Source organism: Sarcophilus harrisii, chromosome 2, assembly GCF_902635505.1.
Source record: "Sarcophilus harrisii chromosome 2, mSarHar1.11, whole genome shotgun sequence".
NCBI lineage: Eukaryota > Metazoa > Chordata > Mammalia > Dasyuromorphia > Dasyuridae > Sarcophilus > Sarcophilus harrisii.
Window position 1 is genome coordinate 589,309,482 of NC_045427.1, and position 16,880 is coordinate 589,326,361.

The 16,880-nt window shown below is 34.7% G+C and overlaps 1 protein-coding gene across 7 annotated transcripts in view; it reads left to right on the top strand.

The window, feature by feature from the left end:
* The window catches only part of CC2D2B (coiled-coil and C2 domain containing 2B), a 139,249-nt gene that overhangs the window by 21,006 nt on the left and 101,363 nt on the right, over window positions 1-16,880 (top strand). For 6 of the 7 annotated variants that reach the window (XM_031956163.1, XM_031956162.1, XM_031956161.1 and 3 more), the window contains 2 exons: window positions 10,370-10,462; window positions 12,381-12,576. In XM_031956163.1, coding sequence (XP_031812023.1) covers window positions 10,370-10,462; window positions 12,381-12,576 — 289 coding nt within the window. The remainder of the gene's footprint in view (window positions 1-10,369; window positions 10,463-12,380; window positions 12,577-16,880) is intronic. The other variant, XM_031956164.1, reaches the window with a different exon arrangement.

Below are 16,880 nucleotides of genomic sequence, written 5' to 3' on the forward strand. Positions count from 1 at the left end.
CTTCATTGGTGGAAAGTTCTCCCTTTTCATTTTTAAGACTACTAATTTCATTTCCTCCCTCCTTTTTCTAATGAGATTTACCAAAGGTTTATCAATTTTATTGGTTTTTTCATAAAACCAACTCTTAGTTTTATTTATTAGTTCAATAGTTTTTTTTAGTTTCAATCTTATTAATTTCTCCTTTTCATTTTAGAATTTCAAGTTTAGTAATTGATTGGGGTTTTTAATTTGGTCTTTTTCTAGCTTTTTAAGTTGCAAGCCCAATTCATTGACCTTCTCTTTCTCTATTTTGTTCAAATAAGCCTCTAAGGATATAAAGTTTCCCCTTATTACCGCTTTGGCTGCATCCCACAAATTTTGGTATGATGTCTCACCGTTGTCATTATCTTGAGTGAAGTTATTAATTGTGTCTATAATTTGCTGTTTCACCCAATCATTCTTTAAGATGAGATTATTTAGTTTCCAATTGCTTTTTGATTTATTTACACCTAATTTTTTGTTGAATGTAGTTTTTATTGCATTGTGATCTGAAAAGAAAGCATTTACTATTTCTGCCTTCCTGCATTTAATTTTGAGGTCTTTATGTTCTAATATATGGTCAATTTTTGTGTAGGTTCCATGAGCTGCTGAGAAGAAAGTATACTCCTTTCTATCACCATTCAGTTTTCTCCAGAGATCTATCATACCTAGTCTTTATGGTATGATATTCTAATATTCTATTTACCTCTTTAATTTCTTTCTTATCTGTTTTGTGATTTGATTTATCTAAATCTGAGAGTGCAAGATTGAGGTCTCCCGCTATTATAGTTTTGCTGTCTGTTTCTTCTCCTAACTCTCTTAACTTCTCCTTTAGGAAGTTAGATGCTATACCACTTGGTGCATATATGGTTAATACTGATATTGCTTCATTGTCTATAGTACCTTTTAAGCAAGATATAGTTTCCTTCCTTATCTCTTTTAATTAGATCAAATTTTGCTTTTACTTGATCTGAGATAAGGATGGCTACCCCTACTTTTTTGACTTCACCTGAAGCGTAATAGATTCTGCTCCAGCCTTTTACCTTTACTCTGTATGTATCTCCCTGTTTTAAATGTATTTCCTGTAAACAACATATTGTAGGGTTCTGACTTTTGATCCAGTCTGTTATCTGCCTCCTCTTTAGGGGGGAGTTCATCCCATTCACATTTACGGTTAAGATTACTAATTCTGCATTTCCTGCCATCCTAATATCTCCAGATTATGCTTTTCTTTTTCTTGCCCTCCTTCCCCACTTCCTTAGTATTAAACTTATTGGTCCCACTTGTGTCACCCAGCTCTCCCTCTTTAGTATCCCTCCCTTCTCCCTTTGAATCCCTTCCCCTTTCTTGTACCCTTCCCTTATTACTCTTTTCTTTTCCCTTTTCCTCTCCCACTTTTTAATAGGGTGAGAAAATTCTCTAATAAAACAAATGTGTCAATTATTTCCTCTTTGAGCCAACTCTGATGAGAGTAAGATTCGCACAATGTTCCTCCCCCTCTCTAAGTTCCCTCAGATATGATAAATTTCCTTTGCCTCATCGACACATGAAGTTTCCCTCTTTTTATCTCCCCTTTCCCTTTTTCTGACACTATCCCCTTTCCATTTCTGCTTCCCTTTTTTATGCTATATCAGTAAAATCAAATTATACATGTGATTTTTATGTATATCCACAACAGAAATACAGTTCTCAAAAGTTCCTTTTACCTTTTTCTACTTGTCTTGAGTCCTGTTGTTGATCAAATTTTTTGTTTAAGTCTGGTTTTTTCTTTAGAAACAGATGGAATTGCTCTGTTTCATTAAATGTCCATCTTCTTCCATGGAAAAAAATGCTCAGCTTAGCTGGGTAGTTTATTCTTCGCTGCTTATGTAGTGTTCTTGATGGTTTTCTGGAGGTCTTGGGGTAGCCTTCTTTTTAGTAGAGTAATCACACTGGAATAGCCAGGTGTTAAAGTCCAAATCCTTTATTATCTTCTTTGCCTAGTGCTCAGCTAGCTTTCTTGTGCCCTTCAGAGGGGACTTGGTTTCAGTAGAGAAAATGCAGGACAGGCCAGCCACCACAAAGCTGATGAAGATGGAAATGAAACTCACTCTCTCCTTGGCTCCAAGTACTTGAGCTCCTGCCTCCAGTCCACTTGTCTTCTCTGGCTCTGGCTCCAAGCTCTCTGAGTCTCAGTTTGTATGCTCTACATTGAGTATAAACCAATCATTATATTACTAGGAAACCATTATTTGTTGTAAGATTAAATCAATCATACTGAACTTAGAGAACTATTAATCACCATGCTAAACTATATAACCATTGTCTCATCAATTCCACTGAATTAGCACCATGTAAGAATACTTGTTTCAGAGTTCTGGTCCATAAAATCTTCTGCTTTCTTTTGTTTTAGAACATAAGATGGTCACACCATCCCTGACTTCTCAAGGAGGTGAGAACCCCAAAAAGGAAATGATCATGCCTTCCCTGATGTCTCAGGAAGGGAGATGAAAACAACAAAGGAAATGGGTAATCAAATTAGATTAGTGGGTTTCTGAAGGGTCTCACTTGAAACAGGTATACATAAATAACCTGAGAGGTATTACAAACAAACAACATGAATCAATGTGAGGAATTATACATGTTCATAAGTCCTAGAAAATAGTCCAAAACCAACCTATTGTCCATTACTTAACATGTGTAGGGAATCCAATGATTCCTGCAAGTTTTGAAGTCCTGCAATAGTTTCATCAAGTGTTAGGAAATCCAGTGACTCCTGTAGATTTTGAAGTCCTGTATCAGTCTTATCATGTCTCAGAGAATCCAATGATTCCTGCTAGTTTTGAAGTTCTACAACAGTCATATCAACAATTTTTTAGCTCAAGGAATTCAATGATTCCTGCTGGTTTTGAAGTTCTATAACAGTCTCATTATCAGCCATGCTCTTTCAGTGCAGATGTTTCAAGATTTTTCTTTGTTTCTGTCCCTCTCTGATGGACAAGATGAATATGGCTCTTTGGCACCCATCTGATTCCTTCTTCATCTGTAGAGATAAAAGTAACCCTTTCCCCTAAGCAATTAACCTATCTGGTCCCTTCCATTCACCACTTTGGATCTCTCCCCATTACCTGGTGATTATCTAAAGATAGTAGAGCTGCTCTCACTGGAAACTGCCCTTCTGGTGGGTTATAAAACCAGAGCTAGTGCATCTTTATCGAAAATTTAAAAAATTAATGGTATAGAGAGCTAAATTTAGAAGTTCTCTAGGGTTACCTGTGGTGAAAACCAACAAGAACACTACATAAAGATAACCTGGCTATTAAATAATTGACAATGGATTTTTGAAGAAAAGGTTTCTAAGTTGGTCCTTTAAGAGCAACCTATCTTTACAGATGCATCCAAACATAACATTTGCGCTGTATACTCTCATGATTTAACTATAAAGAGAGTAGTCAGAACTCCCTTTCATTCCACTCAGCAGAATGAATTGTATGCAATCATGCTAGCTCTTACTTATTATCCAGGATATATAAATATGATATCTGATTCAGCCTATTCAGTGTGGTACAAAGATTTGCCACACTCAAATAAAATTTGCAGCTTCTAATATATATCAGTTGTTTAAGGAATTTCAAGAGCAAGTGAGAAAGCATCCTGGTAAGATTTATATCTTGCATGTTCACTCTCATAGTGGTCTTCCAAGTCCTATTTTTGATGGAAATCCAAAAGCAGATAGCCTCTTAACAATGTTAGCCAATACACCTTTATTTCAAGAAGTCCAAGAATCTCATTTTAAATATCATCAGGCTGCTCAAGCTTTACATTTACAATTTTGGATAACAAAAGAGGAAGTTAGGAGCATAGTAAAAGCCTGTACAGCTTGCCTTCCTTTCAATGATCCTACACTCCCTCCAGGGAAAAACCCTTGTGGTTTGAGACCCAATGAAATCTGGCAAATATATGTAACCCATTATAAATCTTTTGGCCGCCTGTCTTTTATCCATGTTGTAGTAGATAACTTTTCAGGATTTACTTTTGCAATACCAGCAACCAGAGACACTCTGAGTGGTCACTGAATTTCTTATACAAGCTTTTGCAATCATGGGTGCACCACAAGCAATAAAAACAGACAATGAACCTACATATACTTCTAAACATTTTGCACACTTTTGTGCCCAGTATCAGATTTTACATACCACTGGCATACCTTTAATTCTCAAGGTCAGGTAATAGTAGAGATGAGAAACAGAGACATTAAGACACTCCTCCAAAAACAAAAGAAAGGGGGAGGTACAGGTAACCCTAGAGAACTTCTAAATTTAGCTCTCTATATCATTAATTTTTTTAATTTTCGATAAAGATGCACCGGCTCTGGCAGACATAACCCACCAGAAGGGCAGTGTCCAGTGAGAGCAGCTTCATTATCTTTAGATAATAACCAGGTGATGTGAAGAGATCCAGAAAGTGGTGAATGGAAAAGACCAGATAGGTTAACTGTTTGGGGGAGAGGGTTTACTTATATCTCCACAGGTGGAGAAGGAATCAGATGGGTGCCAATGAGCCATATTCATCTTGTCCATCACAGAAAGACAGAAACAGAGAAAAACCTTGAAACAAAAGAGAAGACCTAAGAAACAGCTGACACTAAAAGAGCATGGCTGATAATGAGACTGTTATAGAACTTCAAAACCAGCAGGAATCACGGGATTCCCTAACACATGATGAGACTATTGCAGGACTTCAAAACTTGCAGGAATCATTGGATTCTCTACACATGTGAAGTAATGGACAATAGATTGGTTTTGGACTATTTCTAGGATTTATGGACATATATAATTCCTCACATTGATTCATGTTTGTTTGTAATATCTCTCAGGTTGATGGATTTATGTATATCTGTTTCAAGTGAGACCTTTCAGAAACCTGATTTGATTACCCATTTCCTTTGTTTTCATCTCCCTAAGATGTCAGGGAGAGAATGATCACCTCTTTTTTTGGTGTTTTTACCCTTTTTCTGAAGAGTCAGGGAAGGCATGATCACTTCCTTTTTGGGGTTCTTACCTCCTTGAGAAATCAGGGAGGATGTGACCACCTTATATTCTAAAACAAAAGAAAGTGGAAGATTTTATGGACCAGAACTCTGAAACAAGTATTCTTACATGGTACTAATTCAATGGAATTGATGAGACAGTGGTTATCTAGTTTAGCATGGTGATTAATAGTTCTCTAAATTCAGTATGATTAATTTAATCTTAACAACAAATAATGGTTTCCTAGTGATATAATGATTGGTTTATACTCAATGTAGAGCATATAAACTGAAACTCAAGAGAGCTTGGAGACAGAGCCAGAGAAGACTAGCAGACTGGAGGTGGGAGCTCAAGCTCTTTGAGCCAAGGAGAGATTCATTTCTATCTTCATCACCCTTGTGGTGGCTGGCCTGTCCTCCTGCATTTTCTCCAGTCATTTGTATGATAGCTGTTGGCATATGTCCCACAAAATCAGCAAAAGGTTCATTGAGACCTTACTCTATTTTCGTGAAGGCTTTCCTTCGATCTTGCTTTTCTGGGAGGGATCCCCATGCTTTGATAGCAGCATCAATTTGCTTATATCCTGCTATGGGGTAATTAATCTGTGCTGAAGTGTCTGCATACTGACCTTTACTTGCTAGTTAGTCAAAGGTGATTTGTATATTAACTAAAATATTAATATAATATTATTACATATTATATTACATTATATATTAATAAATACTACTAATAATATTACTAATGCAATAATATGTAATACTAATATACTAATTTGTACATTAACTCCAGGTTGCCTATTTCATTGGGTTTGTATTCTACATAGTTCACTGTACTCTGAAAGCCACAACAAGTTTTGTCCAGGTTCTAAACATGTCCTTGCAGATATATCCTGTCCTTCTTTTTTAGCTTTACCTAGTGCCTTTTGTAATCTTGTCATAGGCTACTTCATAGATGGTGCTGATTGTGTCACTACCCCTATCCCCTCCCCCTTCTCCTTCCACCCATGAAGGGTTAATTGAGGGGGGTAGGGCAGGGGTTGGGGAATGCCCTAATGGCTCCTGCTGTGAAGCACCACATTCCTTAATTTAATCAGAATTGTACTTAACTCCATTCTTACCTGATTCTTCATCCTTTTCACCTAGTTTTTCAGTATCCTCCCCCTCCTGTTCTTTCTTCCTTTTTCTTATTCTAATACTTATATAATTCCTTAATGCCAGTTGTATTAAGTTATATGTATAAAATGCTTCTTTAGGAATTGAATCAGGGCCATTATCATTGTAACATTCACATAGTTGCTCTCCTACTAATTTCCACTCATCTAGATCTAATTCTTTTGCCTTTGAGAACCAAGGAGATGTATATTGTAATGTTTCTAAAAGTTCAATGATCTGCTCCCAAGTTCCAATCAAACCTTGGCTTTTAATGAGTTTAACTATGCTTTTAACACATTTTCCTTGAAGTGGAAAAGGCTCCTTTCTAAACATTTGTCATTTCAGCTGAAATACTAGTTTAGCCCTTCACAAAGTTTCCTTCTTGTCTATTTTTGTACTTAACCTAATTTCTGGGTCACAGATGTAGGTTCTTAGTTCTACATTCAGGCAACAAAATGTAGCCAGCCACCACAAGGCTGATGAAGATGGAAACGAATCTCTCTCTCCTTGGCTCCAAGAGCTTGAGTTCCTGTCTCCAGTCCGCTTGTCTTCTCTGGCTCTGTCTCCAAGCTCCAAGCTTATATGTTCCACACTGAATATAAATCAAGCATTATATCACTAGGAAACTATTATTTGTTATAGAATTAAATCAGCCATAACTAAATTTAGAGAACTATTAATCACCATGCTAAACTAGATAACCATTGTATCATCAATTCCACTGAATTAGTACCTTGTAAGAATCCTTGTTTCAGAGTTCTGGCCCACAGCAGTCTTGTATTATTTGGACAGTTGCCTGATAAACATCTCATTAGGTCATTATATAATAAGGAATGGAAGAAATTGGGGGAATTAGAAGAATTGGATGAAGATGGATGAAATGGAAAAGAATGGAAGAATTCTCCCTTGTCAAGGGCTCTACATTCATCCTGTCTAGAATTGTCAGCCAACATAAAAATTACACTTAACACTAACTTGTTCTTGCCTATCAACATTTTGTCATCCTGGTCTGTCCTGGCCCAGGTAAATTCTAGTTTCTGGTACAGGAGGCATAGCTTAAGATTGAAAGGAGTAGTTCAGCAATGAAACATCAAGGAGAGACAAGGAATGCAGGAAAAAGCTTATTGATGACTTGCACCCATTAAACAAAAATATGGACATCCACCTCTACCAAATTGTCTTTTTTTTTTTTTTTTGAGGCTTTTTGAGGTCTATGCCTGGAAAGTAATAATTCAGTTAGTAAATATCTACTACGGAGCAGACACTGTGCTAAGCACTGGAGATGCAAAAGAAGGGAAAGAAGAGCAGAAACTCTGCTAAGTTCCATCACTCTGGAAAGGCTTTGAATATAGCAGACTACATTTTCTAAGTACAGTGAAAATCATCACCAGCAGGCTGCCCACTTAGTGATGAATTCTTTGTCTATGACAACCTGTTAGCAATATTGCCTCACAAAATGGTAAGAATCAGTGGAAGAAAAAAACACTTTTAAAGAAAAATTACTGTGGCAATTAAGTAGTCATTCCTATAGCATTTTAGAAAGCAAGTGGGAAAAAGACAACCAAAGGAAAGTATTTGTAAAGATTTTTATAACAAACTTTTCACTATTATTGATGGTAGAACTACCACATTTGGATCTTAGTGTTATAGTCTACAGAAAAGAAGGTGCCAATAAAAAAGCCAAGATTTTGAAAGTTGGTGATATGTACTACAGGTAACACCATTTGGGGGACATTGAGGGATTGATTTCAAAGATGTCAGGAAGAAGGTTTGGTACCCAAAACTCAGAAATAAAAAAAAAAAGACAAAGAATCACTGACCCTTATGCCTATTGTGTCATCTTTACTTATGAAAATAATTTGCATATACATTAAGGACAAGAGAAGAAAAAAGACAGGCTTCCACAAATAATAATCTATAACAATTCATATATTTGTAATCACATGATTTATTGAAGAATAGAAATACCATGCACTGTGCTAGGCATGTAGTATACAAGAATAAAAAACCACTTCCTGTTGTCTTAGAGCTTAAACTATTGAGGAGACAAAAAAATTCACATATAATAAGTACATATTGAATAAATATATTTTTAAAATGCCAGATAGTTCAAAGACAGAGGGCATTAGTATTTGGAGCTATCAGAAAAAAAAAAAAAAACTTCTTGTAGAGATAATGCTTGTAGTCTTGAAGAAAGCTAGGTATTTTACAAGTTATAGGTGAGATGGAGCTGCATTCTAGGTATGAGAAAAGCAGAGGAGAGGCATGAGTTCTGTGTTTGAGGAACAATAAGCTTGGCTAGACCATAGAGTATGGGAAGGGGAATAATACAGAACTGCAGGTGTAGATTGTGGCCAGGTTGTTAAAGGCTTTAAAAACCCAACAGAGAATTTTCATAATAGAGGCAATAGGAATTTCTGAAGTTAATATTGAGTAGGGGAATGATATGTGCTTGAGAAAAATCACTTTAAAAACTATGTGGAGAATGGATTATAATGGAAAAGAGACTTGAGGTAGCAGACCAATATGCTATTTCTTGTAGCAAAGATTAAAAAAGAAAATAGAGATAATTAAACTCAATCAACTCAATCGGTAATAGGTTAGAGAAGAGGGCCCTGGACAGAGCCTTAGAGGATGACCATAGTTGATAAGTGTTAATTAACTAAATGATGATTCACCAAAGCAGAGAAATCTTTTGAGGTCAGACAGATGGAAGAACTAGGAGAGAGCAGTGTCTTGAAAACCTAAAGAGACAGTATCTAGTTGGCAAGCCTTACAGCTTTGGTGTCATCCACAGCTCCATTCTGATTCTTCTCACATATTCAAGTAATTGCCAAATCTTACCATTTTTATTAACAGTTCTTAGATATGCCCTCTTGTTTACATTTACACAGCTATCAAGAAGGTAACACTGTGGATAGATCACCAGGCCCAGATTTAGGAAGAACTGAGTTCACACCTGGTCTTAGACACTTACTAGCTATGTGACTCTGGGCAGTCACATAAACTCTGTTTGCCTAAGTTTTATCAACTGTAAAATGGAAATAATTACCCACTTTCCAGGGTTGTTGTAAAGAACAAATTAAATAATGATTGTAAAGCACTTGGCACAGTACTGGCACATAGTAAACACTACATGTTAGCTATTATCGCTATTACCATTCTAGTTCATATCCACATCATCTCTCATCTTAACTATTACAAGTAGTAGGTCTGTCAGCTTTGTTTATTCCCACTTCAAATCATCTTCTCAGCTCCCAAAATGATTTTTCTAAAATGAAGTTCTGACCATGATACTAGTTATCCCTGTTACCTTTAATATTAAACATAAATTCCTTTGTCATTTGTAAGATCTTCAAAACTAGCCCCATTTTCCCTTTCCATTTTCCTTACACATCCCCTCCATACACTCTATATTCAAGCCTTACCAATATTTTTGCTGTTTTAAACACACATTTCTTCTTTTTCCAATCTCTATGCTATTGGCCTGGCTGTGTCTAGTTCCTGGAATGTTCTAAAATTTCTTCTCAACTTTGAGGAAATAGCTGGTTTTCTTCAGGACTTGACTCAAGTTCCTTTTCATGCATGAGACCTGCCTTTTCTGGGTTGTAGTAGCTGCTAACACCTCCCCTTTCAATTTTTATCTCACAATCGCTTTATATGGAATTTGTTTGAAATGTGTGTATATTGTTTATGCCTCAGTCTGCCATAATAGAAGTCTCCTCCTTGAGGACAGAGATTATTATACTTTTATCTTTGTGTCAGAAGTATCCGGTGCTGTTCACAAATGAATTCTCTTTTTTGATTTCCATATACCTTTTGGACCATCATGCCTTTGTCTCCACTGCTCAGAAAGCTCTCTTCACTGTTCTCAGACCTGTTGAAAATTCTATTCCATTCTTTAAAGTTCAGCTTAAATGGTACTTTCTCCACAAAATCTAACCATTTCTTCTCCCTCTGCTGCCCTGGATTTTTGTTCTTTTTTTTTTTTTGCACTTAAATATTGTTTTCTGCTAAACCTATTTGTGTATGTATCTGATAAGCTTCATTATAGTAGAAACCACATCTTAGCTTCTCTTTATATCTTTCTAGCCTAGTCACAGAGCAGGAACTTAATGATTTACTGAGTAAATGTTGAATGAATTTGTTTTATTTAATATTGCATTCAGGTTATTTTATTTCAATCCACAGCAAGAAGTCTTACCAGATGAAGGTCTTACATTTTTTATTATGAGTGGTGAAGAATGCTCCGATTTCCAAGCTTTGAACCAAACTGTAGAACAGGTTAAGTATTTTATTTTTTAAAGAAAATTTACTTTAACATTTCAGGATAAATAAAAAAAAAATATGATAGGGGAGACTCAATTTTTATTATTCAAATTTTGTTCTTTGTATCTGGGAAGCTGTTTTTTAGGGAACCTTTTAGGGAATGGAGCAAAGAAAAATATTTTTATCCTTTGTCAGTTATCTAGTTTTTGCTGGTTGGTTTATGTGTTGATGAATGGCAAGATAAGTTTAACTGCTGTTATCTTTATTGCATACCAACAGCTCCCTTAAAGACAAGCCACATACTTTTTCTAGAAAAAAAGCATTCTATTATCTTTACTTCTCCTTTATGTTAAGAAAGTTGAAACAGATTGTTGAGAGAAAATAGCTATTATAAGGTACCAAAATGTTCTGTAATGCCATATTTATTTGAAGTATATTACTAGTGGAAGTAGCCTTAACAAAGAATCCTTAAAATGTATTGCAGACAGGAAACAAAATTAAATTTCTGATGATAGAGATGAAGATTATGTGTTTATAAAATCAATTCTTAGAAAATATATTTGCCACACAAACTCATCAATAGTTAGTGGAAAACTGGCTAGATTCAGAGTTAGTTTCATATGGCTTGGGTTCAAACCTCTTAAATTTACTAGTGTGATTTTGCCTTTTCTTGCTCTTGTTTCCTTATCTAAAATGAAAAAGTATGACTTCTATATTCTTTTTCCAATTCTAAATCCATAATCCTTTTGGTGATTCAAATACCGTAAAATTTAGATTTGAATCCAGAACACACTGTTCCATAAAACCCACCTTCACAGAATTTTGGTGTTGGAAGAACCACAGAAGTCATGTAGTGTATTCTAATCTAATTTAAACTGAACAAGAATCTTCTCTACAGCATATCTAATATAGTAGAATAAAACAGCTTTTTTTCAGGCAAGATTTGCTCAAAAAAAAAGGCAAAACCAAAAAAGATCTGATCAAGGTGGAAAATGCTACTTCTTTAGGAAAACCTCCCAACCTTTAGAGGATAAAATTCTATACATGAAGAGATATGTATGTATGTGTTTATATTTCTCTCTATGTGTATATACAAAATCATATATGTATATAATATGCATAAATTAATATAGACTATGCATATAGACTACATCGGTATATATGTGTATATAACAAAAAAATTATGTGGGGAAGGGTCAGGATGACTGTTAGATCCAGGCTTTTCCATAGTGTCTGAATTAAAACATCCTATCATAAATTATATAAATGAAACAATAGTATGAATTTAAGGGTTACTTATATTGGACTGACTTTACTATCTAGATAATATTTGTCTACTTATGGGAATGTCTTAATTTTTAGGTAAAAAAAAGGAGAAAATGAAAGTATAGAGTTACATGCTATCTTATTTCAAGCAAAATAGAGAAGTAATTAAGCTGCCTTCTATACCACCAAAAAGTAATCATTTGGCCTTTAATGAAAGATCTCAAGTGGGAGGAGCCTATTAACTCCTAACTTCTCCATTTCTACTTTTAGAAAGCTCAAGTAATTAGAAAGATTTTCCTCATTTTAACCCTAAAATTTTCCATTTTCAAAAGCCATTCATTGATCCAGTTATTTGCATTGAGCTTTGATACGTTGGAATCCAGCAGATAAAAGATGAAAAGACATTTTGTACTTAGGAGGAGATAATCAGAGGTACAGATATGGAAAAACACCAGACACATTTGAAAAATAGAGAATAGATAAGTGTGGCAGGAATAAAGAGTTTGTGATATAGTATTATATGAAATAAGTAGAATGGCATCACATTGTGGAGGATCTCAAATGCCAGGCAAAAGAGTTTGAGTTTGGTAACAGAGCACCTATTTTTCATGAATGTACAATGAATTCTGACAAATATAGAATTGATTTTCTTCTTGACATTGAACAGAGATTTAAAAACGATAGTTATGAAAAACATGCTGCATTAAGTAATTTACAAAACTTTATGGAAATGGATGATGAAAAAATCATGGAAGAAGTAATTTTTCCAGATTTACTTGAAATAACATCTTCTGAATATAAAGATGATCAAATACGGATTGAAAAAGAACAGGAATGTATTTTTATACCAAGCAGCTCTCCAGGTACTTTGTTTTCAAGTAAAAAATTAATATAATTTAACAAAATCAAGATTGCTTTGCATGGTATATTAAAGTCTCATGGTTAAAAAAACCATAGTGAAAGTGAAATATATGATCTTTTAAAAATAATTTTTGTGAAATCCTCTTAGCATAATTTTTGGGAAGAAATTACATTTCTATTTTATGAGTATGATTATATATTTGTATATGACATTTTTGGATGTTTATTTTCTGAAGAGTTCTATCTTTCCATTATTATATCAGAGTCAGTTTTGTTCTTTGTATTTGATGAGGAAATAGATTTGTTTTAAAGGTATACCAGAATGTCCACTGCATCATTACCCAGGAATAAAAGGATAATTGAAAAAGAATTTTTTTTTGAGTGCCTACCATGTTCCAGACACTATGCTAAAGCCTGGAGATACAAGGAAAAGCAAAAAAAAAACAAAAACAAATAAAAAAAAGCAAACAAACCAAAAAAAAAATTAAATCAATAATTGCTCTTAAAAAGCTCATTCTCTTGGAGGAGATAATGTGCAAATGGTCATGTATAAATAGGATATATATAAATAAAATGGGTAAAGATAAAATGCTGAAATTTAGGACTGGGAAGGGAATCTTGCAGGACTTTGAAGGAAAGTTCAAATTGAGGAGGAAGAATATTCAAGGCATGAAGGATAGCTAGTGAAAATATTTAGAGTTGGGAGTTTGATGCAAAGAGCAAGGAGAGTGGTGTCACTATATTGAAAAGTACATAGAAGGGAGTAAGGTATAAGAAGATGGTAAATATAGGAAGGAAATAGGTTATGAAGTACTTTAAAGGCCAACTGGAGAAATTTATATTTCATCCTGCAGGTAATAATTTATTTAATGGGGGTAGGGAAGGGGGGTGTATATGATATGGTTAAATCTGCAGTATAGGCAGATAAGTTTGGTGGCTGAAAGAGATTAGAGAGACTTGAGGCAGGGAGACCAATTAGTAGTCTATAGAAGTGGTCCAAAAAGTGAAGTGAAGGAGGCTTTCACTGGGCTGGATTGCACATTCAGAGAAAGAAAGAGACATATGCAAGAGATTTTACAATGGTAAAACTGATAGGATTTAGTCAGCAGGTTGGATGGAGAGATCGGGTGAGAAGAGAATGAACAGCTGAGATTGACATCTAATTTGTTAGGCTGAATAACTGGAAAGATGGCGAAATCTTCAGGGAACCACAGGAGAGTTTGCCAGGGAAAGACACTGAGTTCAATTTTAGACATGTGGAGTTTAGGAAGTCTGTAAGACATCCAGCTCAAGATGTTAAAAAAAAAATGGAAATACAAGCATAGAGATTGGGATAGAGGTTAGAGTTGGACAAGTAGATCTGAGAATCATATGTACATTGTACATTGAAATTGTGGAAGTGAAAGAGTATAGAGGGAAAAGAGAAGATGACCCAAGGCTGACCCGTGAAGGACCCCCACTGATAGCATGATATGGAGGAAGATCCAGTAAGGAAGACAGAGGAGTTATTAGGTAGGAAGAGAGCTAGGAGGCAGCAGCAATCAGTACTACAAGGTAGAGAAGAGAATATCAGGTTGAAGAGAGTGATCAATAATGTCGAAAGCTGATGAGAATTAAGAAAGGTCATTAGATTTGTCAATTAATAGTCATTGGTAACTTTTGAGAGAGCAGTTTTAGTTGAATGTTGAAGCTAGAAGCCAGAAAATTAAGAGGAGAATAAGAGGGGAAAAAAGGGGGGTATCTGCTGTAGATAACCTCAAAGACTTTAGGTACAAAAGGAAGGAAGGACACAATAAAAGGAATCATTCCAAATTCCTTCTATTACCAAATATGGTACTGATACCTAAATCAAGAAGAGCCCAAACAGAGAAAAAAAATTACAGACCAATCTCCCTAATGAATATTGATGCAAATATTTTAAATATTAGCAAAGAGATTATAGCAGAATAATACACTATAATAAAGTGAGATTTATATCAGAAATGCAGGGCTAGTTCAATGTCAGGAAAACAAAACAGAAATGATATGATAATTTCAATAGATGCAGAAAAAGCACCCATTCCTATTAAAAAAAACAATGGAGAACATATAGATAAAGGGAGTTTTCCCTAAAACAATAAGCAGCATCTATCTAAAATCATCAGCAAGCATTATTTGTAATGGAAAGAAGCTGGACTCCCAATAAAATCAGGGGCAAAACAAGGATGCCCATATCACCATTATTCAATACTATACTAGAAATGTTGACTTTTGTAATAAGAAAAAGAAATTAGAATTGGTAATTGAGATAAAACTATTATTCTTTGCAGATGATATGATGATAAACTTAGAGAATCCTAGAAAATCCTCCAGAAATCTACTCAAAAGAATTCACAGCTTTAGCAAAGTTGTAGGATATAAAATAAATCCACACAAATACCAGCATTTCTGACAACAGATAGAAAGAGAAATTCCATTTAAAATAACTGTAGGCAAAATACTTGGGATTCTACCGCCAAGACAAACCCAAGAACTATATGAACACAATTACAAAACACTTCTCACACAAATCAGATCTAAACAATTGTTTATTGCTAGGCCAAGCTAATAATAAAAATGAAAATTCTGCCTGAATTGGCCTACATTTTCAGTGTCATACCAATCAAACTGCCAAAATATTATTTTATAGAACTAGAGAAAACAGTTCATCTGGATGAGCAAAAAATCAAGAATATCAAGGGAATTGATGAAAAAAAAATACAAAGGACAGTGGCCTATCAGTACCTAACCTAAAACACTTTTATCATAAAGCAGTATTCATTTGGTACTGGCTAAGAAATAGAGTGGTGTTTCAGTGGAATAGATTAGATACATATGACACACTAATCAATGACTATACTAATCTAATATTTGATAAAACATCCAAACTTCGGCTCCTGGGATAAAACTACTTATTTCACAAAAATTGCTGGGAAGTTGATAAAGAAAATGAGAGGGAGAGATAGTTTACATACAAGACCTTTGGAGAAGGGAGGAAATTTATGACCAAAGAACTATTGAGCATTATGAAATGCAAAATGGACAACTTCGATTACATTAAATTAAAAAGGATTTGCACAAGCAAAACCATCACAAGATTGAAAGGGAAGTATAAGGCTGGGGAAAAAAATTTTATAGCCACTGTTTCTGCTAAAGATCTCATTTTTTAAATATTTGAAGAACTGTGTCAAATTTATAAGAATACAAGTTGAAATTAAAGACATTTAAGTCATATGAAAAAATGCTCTAAATCACAATTGATTAGAGAAATGCAGATTAAAACAACTCTGGGATACTACCTCATACCTCTGATTGGATAAAATGACAGGAAAAGATGATAGATACATGTTGAAGGGGATGTGGGAAAACTGGGACACTAATGCATTATTGGTAGTGTGTGAACTGATCCAACCATTCTAGAGAGCAATTTGGAACTATTCCCAAAAGGCCATAAAACTGTGCACACCCTTTAATCCAACAGTGCTACTATTGGACTTATATCCCAAGGAAATCATATGGGAGGGGAAAGGACCCCACATGAGTAAAAAATGTTATAGCAGCTCTTTTTATGGTAGAAAAGAATTGGAAAATAAATATGTCATTAATTGGGGAATGGCTAAATAAGTTGTAGTAGTATATGAAGGTAATGAAATATTATTCTATAAAAATGATAAGCTGATTTTAGAAAGATCTGGAAAGATTTACATAAACTGATGCTGAGAAAAACAAGCAGAACCAGGAATGCATTGTACACAGTAACAGCAAGACTGTGCCATGATCAATTATGAAAGATTTGATGATTCTTAGTGGTTCATTGATCTAAGTCAATTCCAATAAATGCCATTCACATCCAGAGAGAGAACTATGGAGATTGAATCTAAATCAACATATGCTATGTTCACTTCTTTTTTTGGGGATTTTTTTCCTCTGGCGTGATTTTTTTCCTTTTGTTTTGATTTTTTTTCTCCCAGTGTGATTCATAAAGAAATGTGTATTTTAAACTTCCTAGCTGTATGATCCTAGGCAAGTCACTTAACTCCAATTGCCTCAGGGGAAAAATTAATATACATGTATAACAAAAAAATAAATATATTTTTCATTATTGTTAAGAATACCTTGTTCATTTTCTTTTTTCTCAGACTTTATTCCAGGATTGCTATCTTGTTGGTTCCTGACTGAAGTCGATTTGTTGTTTATCAGGTTTGGGTTTTATACTAAACCTGTGGCTTCCTTGGTAAAAAGTTATCAGTTTTTAGAATATGGATCTGAGGACCTATAGAGGTCCCAA